Below are 10104 nucleotides of genomic sequence, written 5' to 3'. Positions count from 1 at the left end.
TGCAGTATTGGTTTTTTAGCTATAGCTGGGTTAGTCCCACTGAGGAAATAGCCATAGCATCTGGTGCGGGGCTTTTAATGGAGCTGATCAGTGACTGTTTTCTGTACTTATAGTCTCTCTGTGTGTGTATGCGCACCTTCATGCTACCTGTCGACTTAAGGCAGCTCCATGCATTTCATAGCAATCCTTGGAGTTGGTTTTGCCAGTGCCTTCCTCTGAAATAGAGCCCCCAGCGCCTGGTATTTGTTGGTGGTCTCCCATCCAAGTACTGACCAGGGCGTCTTTGGGATTTAGGCCTTGACACACTTTTGTATCTGGTGTCGTTTTTGTGTGCCTCTGTGCCATTCTTTTGTCTCATGTCGACCCTAAGGCTACAGCACCGTTATAAGGTTTTCTTGACCAACGTCTTGAATGAGGATTTATCATTGCCATCCTTTGAGTCTGAGAGAGAGTGACTTGCCCAAAGTCCCCCAGTGGGTTTTTATGCTCAAGTGGGGGATCGAACCGGATCTCCAGAGTTATAGTCCAATGTGCAAAGCAACTATACCACACTGGATCATCATCATCATCATCTAGATTTAGAGAAATAACTCTATTTGTTTTTGCCTAGGAAGTATAGAAGTACTCTCCAAGCTACAATGCTTAGTCCACTTTAAAGTTGGTCCACTTTAAAGTGAACCACAGTGCTATAGTCCACTTTAAAGTTTTTAAAGCAGTCCCTTCGTATGGCAAATGTGGCTTTGTATAACCCATAGTTAATAAAAACCAACCCACCAACAACCGTCTCCGCTATTTGACCGTCGTTTGGTAGCCTGGTTAAACAAATGCACAGCATGGGAAAGTGGGCATGTTGCAAACCACAACTGGAAGCATCCCATTTCGTCCTGATGTGATGGACAAGACCAAAGTGGCATGTGGTTTGCGCATGGAACGAGAAACCAGTTTAGCATTACATGTGAAAATGGGGCTGTGGTGAGCCAATCAGTCAGATCTGGCTTGCGTTCCCTTGTTGCGTTTTGGAGCGAAAGGCGAGAAAGTGGAAAACCTAGGAAGGGACCTGGTAGGCCTCTCTTTGGTCTCTAAAGGGGTGTCTGTACGCATGTGTGTATGTATTAACATAGCCTCCTCAAAAGCAGCGCCTCAGCTCTTGGCAGCCCAACTCCGGCTTGCAGGCTCTGCGTCAATTTGTTGAACTTGCTTTTTCTCTTTCATAAATTAGTCACTCTTTTATTGGAGAGAAGCGGGAGCCCGACAAAGGCAGCCCAGCAAGTCCCAACGGGAACCCTGCGAGCGGCTGGTTGTTGTGGGGTTTGTGTGTCTGCACGCATCCGTGTGTGTTTGTGCACAACTTGTTTTTCTGCTCGGAAAGCATTAATGTACGAACATTTCGCATCCGCTCCAGGCGGGGCTCCGGCAAGAACAAAACCCGGTGCTCCAAGTGCGTTCGTATAATGACATCTGTAAGGTTGCGTAGTGCCAAGGGCAGGAGTACGCTGGAGGGGCTTTACACTCTGCTAGCACTGAACAGCATCTCAGCATAGGACAGCACTGCCTAACGCAATACAAGAGCCTCATGTTGGGGTTAAAAGTCAGCCCTGAGGGTCAACAGTTTGGAAGCTTAATCCTTTATATGGAGAATATCATGATTTCAGTAGACTGGTAGAGGAAATATTAGACTACATTAACTAGTGTGGTGCCACCAAGGAAGGACAATAGGAGCCACTAAAAGAAATGTATGCCTGCATTTTCCAATGTGGTTCCAAAGCAGGTAAGGGGTCTGTACATATTAACTCCACTGACAGAGGCACTGGAAGCCCAAGTGGGAAGGTGCCATGGCATTCATAGCTTGCTTCCAGGTCTCCGATGAAGGACATCTCATTGGCACTGAGGTCTGGATTGGTGTTTAGCTGATCAGTCAGGGCTCTTCAATTCTCAGTGTTGGCAAAAGGAGCACAAGAGACGTTTCTCATGCCTTTGTCTTCATGGCCAAAGACAGAAAAACACCCCCAAAATTATGACAGTGTGCAACATGAGTATAGCTGAGACTCTGTTCAACCACGGACAGCAAGTAGCCTTGGTTAACTCTCGCTCTTCCAGCTAAGTATTAGGCCCAAACAGAGAGGCCAGAATAAGGCTGCTTTGGGTCACTTTGGAGGAATGCCATTTAAATGTCGCATGTGTCCTAAGAGGCCAGAAGCCGCACCAAAGTCCTAAGGACCAGAGCGCAGCTTCTGGCCTCTTAAGATGTGTGCGTCATTTAAACAGCATACCTCCAAAGTGACCTGAAGCAGCTTTATTTTGGCCTCTCTGTATGGGCCCTTAGCCTTGTGTTGTCTGTTCCTACAAGTGCAACATGGACCATCTCTTCCAAAGCCTTGGTGAGTCACATTAGCTGTGGCATCAAATTTCTGCAATCTTAGTGACCCCAGGACATAGATTTCAAGGCAAAGGTTGGCATTTGGATGGGAGGAAGAGGTGAGTGCGAATCCCAATGGACTGAGTGGGTTGCCTTGGGACTCTCTTTCTAGCACTTAAAAGTTGTGCTTACCTTTCTTAGCCTTGCATTTTGCTGCAAGACCAAGCAAGCGTGAGCGGAATGAACTAAACGAATCTAAAACCATGCCACGAACTTCTAAACGCGTCTCAATAAACGGCGAAAACAAGAATTTCTTCAGAGAACCATTTTAAAAACGGAGAGCTGGGCTCGGTTGGCTGTTGTTTTTCTGCCTGTTTGTTTTGTTTTTCCAGTTTTTATTGAGTGAAAATGTCAAACCTTGCATCAGTCATGCAAAAAAGGAAAACAAAATCAATAATAATAATCAAATAAATAAAACACATATATTAAATTTCTAATAGCACTAAATTCAAGTGGAAAAATATTCAGTTCTCAGTAATAACATAGGTGCCGAGGAGACCAAATTCAAGTAAAATCAGAGCACGCCGTTCTCCTGTTTTAGGATCATTTTCCTTTTCACTTTCCACGTTATCATCATCATCATCATCCTCATTTTGTCTCAAAAAAACCTATATATAGCTATATATCTATATATATAGGTATATACATATAGATATATACACACACATATATATATGTGCATACATATTATTATTTTTTTAATATTTATATTTATATATATATATATACACACATACATATTTATAAAACATTAAAAAGAGCATTGGTAGTTCAAGCATCACTTCTTCTTTTTTCTCCCTCCCCCCCCCCCCAAAAAAAAAAAACGGAAAGAAAGAGAAAAACGTATTTAGAAACGACAACAAAAGGAAAAAGTACACGTTTTAAAACCCAAAAATGAGCTAGCAATGGCTTATAGTCCTAGTGTGCAATATGGATTTTACCAAAGGCTAGGGTCCTCCCTCGCAAGTCCTCTCTCTCTCTCTCTCTCTCTGTGTCTGTTTTCCTTTTTAAGATCTAGGGTCATTTAAAAAATGCTTTTTATGTTCCGTGGGGTTTTCTGCTACTTTGAAATACGCTTTTAATACACATGGACTTTATATATAGATATTTAAAATTTTTGGTGGATCAAACTTTAAAAAACCTGCTTTTGGATCGTGAAGCTGTTGTTCAATGTTTGGATTTGGCTAACCTTGGTTTGAAAATGTCTTCCCGCCCGCGTATCTCTGCGTTGCGTTTTCCGACGGCAGCCATGCCGATCGATTGTGATTTTTTAAAGACACGGCTTTAAAGTTGAGATAGATGTCCCTTAAGAGGCAGGCTTCGGACCGGACCAGCGTTTTGAAAGGTGCCAAAGCCGTGTGCCGTTTTCCGACCCCCTCGCCATCGCTCCCACTTTGCAGCCTCTGCGAAGTGTCCCTGGTCCTGGATTTCCTTGGGATCTATCCATGGGATAGATGGGGATCTATCTTGAGTTTCCTTGGGATCTATCCCAATCCATGTGCCAAGGCACCCACAGCTACTCTGGACATTGGGATAGTTCCTCCACTCTTACTCAGAGGATCTGTTTACCTAGACTTTCAGCAACACTGAATTCTGACATGCCCAAAGGTCCCTTTTGTGACCAAAAAGAGCAGACGCAACGCCAGGTAAGGACCGTGTGGCATATTGCTTGAAGAATTAAAACTGAGCGTATTTCCTTAAATGCCTCCTTTAAGAACAAAACTGGTGGCTATCTGTAAAATTCATATGTCCATCATGGCATTTCGTCTTGCTCTGAACTCTTTTAAGCCTCTTCTAAAACCACTCTCTCTAAACCCCCCCAAAAACCATTAAGTGCTTCCAAATCAGAATTATGTGTCGGGTTGCTGTGGATTTAACATTCCTTTTGCATTTGGAGAAAAGTCCCTGTTTCGTGACTTTTTTGTACATCGAAAAGAAATCGAATGCAGTGAAAGGGCGGAAAAGGAAAGGAGGATTTGCCAGGAGCTATTTAGGTGAATGAAGTTTTAACTGGAGCCGAAGGACAAAGGGATGGAAAAAACAGGGACCGTAAGCAAGGAGTCTTGGAAACCAACAGTGCTTAGTTTCAACCAGGGATTCCCAAACTCTGGCTGTTTTGGACTTTGGCTCCCAAAATCCCAGAGCTGAAGTCCAAAATACCTGGAAGTCCAGAGGTTGAAACTATGCCTGTTTAACTTCATGTCCTTTAGTAGCAAGTGGGCCAAGATAGATCTAGCTGGGAGCTTCTATCGCCAAAAGTCAAGACGTACAAGAAATGGGGGTCACTGGATGCTTCCAAAGTAAATCTGGTGTTACAGGGACCCCAAATTTATCTGCTAAAATACCCATATTACTGTCTCTTTCTCTTGCAGAGTTGTAGACCAAGTCTTCAAAAGCTTATACTACAACTCCCTTTGCTCAGTTAGTCTCAAAGGTGCCACAAGGTCCCTTTGCGTACTGATATTCCGGACTTAAACGGCTATGTCTCTGAAGTCACCTATGGAAGAAGCCGGAGAAATGCGAGTCTACAAACACATATCCAGTGGGCATATATGCATCTATTTTTGTTTCTGGGATCTTTTTCCTGCCTGATTGGAAGTCAAACTCATTCACAATTTTGGGGTGGGTTAATATTGAGAGTTGCTAAAACGAAGTCTCTTTTCTCTAGCTTTTTTGCTGCTTAGGAAATACTCTGTGCCAGTAACTGAGCCGGAAATTGAAGGGCCTGTTTCTGAGGGCAGCCTTGCTCTCTGGATACTCACAGAGTATCCATTCATGGTATGGCTCTCTTCTCTCTGTGCTGTATATATCTCTGTACATCTCTCTTAACAGTACCCTTTACAAGGTGAGGATACAAGACACCTATTTTGTTTTTCTCCTGGACATTTCCTTTGCCGTTGCTTTTCCTTTTCTCTAGCCTTAAAATAAATCCCTTGCTGCTGAATCCCGTCTCGTCCATATTTGATCTGTCAGATTCCTTGTCTGTGACCATTTGGGAGGAAAATGTTTAAAAGGAACACAAATAAAGCTCTATCCACTGTCCACAGGACATGGGAGTCAGGGGCTTAGTTTTCAGCGGTGGCTTTTGTTACACGTTAACATTTCTAAAGTAATACCACCAAATACTGGAAGCAAAGGATTGGGGAACTGGGGGGAGGTCGGTTTCCATAAAGCGGAACCCAGCTTTGGTTCCCTCCACTGAGGATCTCCCAAGTCCCCCTGTTTGAGATGTGCCTGAACTTCTCATCCAATTGTACTGTGGAAGGGTCTGCTTTGCAGCTGCTTTGACTGAGGATACCCAAACGGGTCTTAAGCTGGGATAACAGCTCTCTCATGGCACTCCCCATCCAAAATTCTTAGCTAAGAGACCCCAGAACATCCAGTGGAAGTATAGCAACCTTGCCACTTCACACTCTGACTTCAGCCTTCCTAAAATCCTGCTTTCCTAAAAACAGGCCAAGGCTGCAAACGGAGGAAGAGAATGGGACCGAAGGCTACAACTGCTTCCTCGCTGTCCCTTGCGAAGCTGCTCCCAAGTGCTACTATGCCTTGCTATGGGGTCCCGCCTCTGGTTGTCTTCCCCTTTCAATAGCAGCAAGAGGCGGAGGACATCCTGAGCGTCTGTATCTCTCTCCTCCATCAGGCATTGCTCTGGGGCCGGGGCTTTTCTGTGTCTGGGGTGAAGTGGGTTAGACCCAAGTCTCTCTCTTCCACAACTGGGGGATCTTTTCCCTGCCACCCCATGCGCCCTTGTAACCACAGTCCGCTACTCAGAGCCCTTACAGGCGGGAGCATTGCAATATAAATAAGTTCTTTTTCTTCTTTAAAAAAAAGATTATTATTATTATTATTATTATTATTACCATTATTTAATAACAAAGAGGACCTGGAAGATCAGGAAAAAAACCACAACTGTTCCCCTTCCCAGCCCTGTTCAATTCATTAATGCTTCTGTATTTTTCCCCCCATTTTACAAAAACAACTCCCTCGAAAACTGACAATAAATACCCCTTCCCCAACCATCCCAAGCTGCCTGAGACCCCCATTCCTCCTGTTCATTTGATAGAAGAGAAAGGAAGGGGGGGGAAAAGCCAAACAAACCTAGAAGTATGAGTGATACTGACACCCGATCCCTGACCCCGTTCCCCCCAGATGGCAAAGGACTTAGCTTGTGGGTTAAAGGAATCAAATCCTTGTTTGCAAATACGTACATACATGCACATGTATGGATGTATTTGTCGTCAGCATTGTGATCATCCCTAATAATTCACCATTGGATACTAGCTGCCCCCTCTCCCTGAGAATGGGAGGAGTGTTAAAAGGACAAATGAAAACAAGGAAATAAAAGAGAAGGGGGGAAAGAAAACCCAAACTCCACTCCCCCCAACCCCCGGATGAAGAGGTTCGGGAAGGCGGAGGGGGAACGGTTGCCCTTGTGGTGAGCACATCCCGCCAGGAGGAGAAGAGTGGCTTCTCCAAGGCCCGACCCATCTGCCACCCTGTAAACATGTGCGTCCCAACAGACGGGTCCCTCTGCCCCGCTCCCTCTCCTCGTGGCACCAGGCTCTCTCTCGGATCTTTCCTTTTTTGCATGGTCCAAGGACTTGCGTCTTTCCTCTTTTACCTTGTGCACTTTCTGGGCTGGAGTTGGACAGGTTTTGTTTTGCCACTTGCCGTTCCTAGCATTTGTTCTTGCTTCCCGCAATGGGGGTCCTCTCAGTAACTCAGTTTATTGTCAATTTGTTTTTGTTTTTAAAAAAGACGAAAACCCTGCTGCTGCTGCTGCTGTCTGTCGGTTAAGGGGAGGCCTCCTGGGGGACAGCGCCTGGGCCTTGCTCGCCGGGAGGCCTGGAAGCATCGCAGTGGTCTGCAGAAGGGGAGCCCATCTCCCCCAGTTCCCTCATGTCTTTAGTAGGCAGGCCTTCTGCATCAGGAAGCGACTCTTCAGAATCTGTGTTCAGATCCTCCTCTTCCTCTTCCTCCTCGTCATCATCGTCGTCGTCGTCATCTTCCTCCTCATCTTCCTCGTTCATTTCCTCCTCCTCGTCATCCTCGTCATGAGAGGAGTCTTCCTCATCCTCCATGTTGCCACAGCTGGCCGGTAGCCGCTCGCTCTCCGAAGGGGCTGCCCCTTCTCTGGCGGGGGACACAGTGCCACCCGCTGCCTCCGGCTGCTTCTGACTGAGGTCCAAGGAGTCATTGAGTCCCACCCCGGCAGCGTTCTGCAGAAAGAAGAGGGAGCTGTTTGCGTCGGTGCTGAGGTTGAGAGAGCTGTCCAGGTTGACGGAGGCATTCTGTGCCGCCTCATACTCCAGTGTGGAGTGGGGGAGGCCCTCGGGGCCCGGAGAGATGGCCGGCAGCTCTCCACGCTCCTGCTTCTCGTGCTTGCGCTTGTGCGAGTCCATTTGGGACATGCCCACCACTGTGTGCTTGCAGCCCGGGTAGGTGCAGTGGAAGTGGGAGCACTTGAGCTTGTACTTGCAGTCGGGCACTTCGCAGTCCACGCTGGAGCTGAACTGGCAGAAACCAGCGGCGCTGATGACGTCCTGCTTGCCGTGGTGTTTGCGGTGGGCCGTCACCTTGGTGCTGTCGGTGCAGCGGAAGCCGCAGCGCAGGCAATGGAAGTGGGTGCTGTTGCCTGAGAACTGGCAGTCGGGGAAGTTGCAGCTAAGGGAGGACTTGAAGCGCTTGAAGTCATCCAGGACCAGGTTGTCGACCCGGTCGTGGTGCTGGGCGTGCTTGTACATGTGGGTGCGGCCGCAGAACTTGTAGCCGCAGTTCTCCCGGGTGCAGTGGTAGTGGGTGACCTTTAGGGAGAACTGGCAGCTGGGGTCCTTGCAGTCCTCGTAGAGGTCATACCGTCGAAAGCCCTCCAGCATCATCCCTTCGTCCAACATCTTGCGGGAGGATGCTGTTTTGCGTCGCTTGCCGAAGGGGGACATGTCCTCGATGATCCAGAAGCGCTTCTTTGCTCCTGCAGCTGTCGGCATGGTGATGGTGTTCCCTGAGGAATAAGAAAGCCCGGGGAAGAGTTTAAAATTTGATTCTGATTGAAGTGTGGATATGTGAATGAAGTGCAGATATGTGAATGAAGTGTGGATATGTGAATAAATGTGAATATATGTAGAAATTTGAATGATGTGTGGATATGGATATCAATCACATATTCTATCAATCACATATTCTGTCAGTCAATCAGATATTCTATCATCGCATATTCTATCAATCACATATTCAATATATCAATTGATCAATCAATTGAATATTCTATTTTTCTCTTTTAAAAAACACATTGTCTCCCCCTTCATCCCTCTGCCTTATTCCCCAGCTTCTCCCTCCATCCCCAGCTTCCTCCTTCTCCCTCTGTTTCCGGTTTCCTCCACTAACACGTTAGTGATAGAGTTGTGCAATCACAACCTGCATTATTGCTGTTGTGTGCAACTCCGCTTTAGCAAGATGTGTTTACTGGGCTATGCCAAATCGTTTGCCCAGACAACCATTAGCTGAATCTGACTAGCTTCCTTTCTGAGGGTCACAGGTGTGCCGCATTCAGACAACTCTTTAATGAGTGAGCAGTTTTTAGATAAGGCTATTAATCTCATCACTTTATCTGCTACAGCAATGTAATATACTGCATAGACTCATGTATAAGTCTAGGAATTTTAGTCAAAAAAGTGACCCAAAGAACCTGGGTCGTCTTATCCATGGGCCAATGTGAGCATGTTAACCCTTACCAAAAAAGGAACCATCATCCCCTTCTCTGAGTAGAGTGGCAAAAGATGAGAGCATAGCCCATACTGAAGAAACCGAAAAGGAGCACCAACCAACTGTACTTTCTCCACTGTGGCACAGTTTCTGGCTGGAAAGTGGTGGCAGGAGTTTCCTCTTTATCCATCTAGCCTTTAAACATTTATGCCTGCTGGGATTTTATAAGTCCTTTGGCATTCTTTACATCCATTGTTAGATGCTCCCATGTTTGATTCTCGACTTATCTATGGGTCATAGCAAAATACATAATTTTGGCCTCCAAACCTGCACTCGACTTACATATGAGGTTGACTTATAGTCGCATAAATGTCTTTTATGAACCCATTACTTTTATGGCAAACCAACAGTTTGGTGTTCAAAAAGGCATGTGCCTCAATTTTGTCATAGTGGGGGATGTAGGGACGGACCAACTTGGGGACAGAAAGTGAGGGCTAACCGTGAGAGAAAGTGTAGAAGTGTTTTTTACCTGCCGCATCCTGAACTAGAGGGACATCGCTTTTGACTGGAGTTGGAGTGGCAATGATGGGTGAGAACCCAGTCGAGCTGGCTGTGGGCAAGACAATGCCCCTGCTGGATCCCAGAGTGGCACTTAGCAGAGAGTATGAGACACAAGATGGAGAGAAGAGGTACGGGAGGGAAGGAAGGGGAGCACGGAGCAGGGCTTGTGAGAAAGATGGAGGCAGAGGTGGCGGTTGTGGCGCACTGTGGGCAACGTCATCACCAGCAGCGGCAGCAGAAGGAAGAGGAGGAGGAGGAGCAGCAGCCAGGCAGCCTGGAGAAATGTGGAAAGAAAAAAATAGCAGGGGAAAAAAACAGAACAGAACAAAAAAAGGGAAACAAAAGAAAAGAAAAAACAAACAGAACCCAAATGAGAACCCAAGAGTGTAAGCGATACAATGAAAATGGAGAGCACATCCACA

General features: G+C 46.3%; 1 protein-coding gene across 2 annotated transcripts in view; it reads right to left on the bottom strand.

Annotated features, from left to right (window-relative positions):
* Positions 1–3220: 3220 nt before the first annotated feature.
* CASZ1 (castor zinc finger 1) overlaps positions 3221–10104 on the bottom strand; it is a 248152-nt gene continuing 241268 nt past the window's right edge. For both annotated transcript variants that reach the window (XM_042479516.1, XM_042479514.1), the window contains 2 exons: positions 9651–9956; positions 3221–8420 (listed from right to left, as the gene is read on the bottom strand). In XM_042479516.1, coding sequence (XP_042335450.1) covers positions 7213–8420; positions 9651–9956 — 1514 coding nt within the window. In that variant the 3' untranslated portion in view covers positions 3221–7212. The remainder of the gene's footprint in view (positions 8421–9650; positions 9957–10104) is intronic.

The sequence above is a fragment of the Sceloporus undulatus genome, chromosome 7, assembly GCF_019175285.1.
Source record: "Sceloporus undulatus isolate JIND9_A2432 ecotype Alabama chromosome 7, SceUnd_v1.1, whole genome shotgun sequence".
In the NCBI taxonomy this organism is placed as follows: Eukaryota; Metazoa; Chordata; class Lepidosauria; order Squamata; family Phrynosomatidae; genus Sceloporus; species Sceloporus undulatus.
Note: the sequence above shows the minus strand (reverse complement) of the source record. Positions and strands in the feature narration are given on the sequence as shown.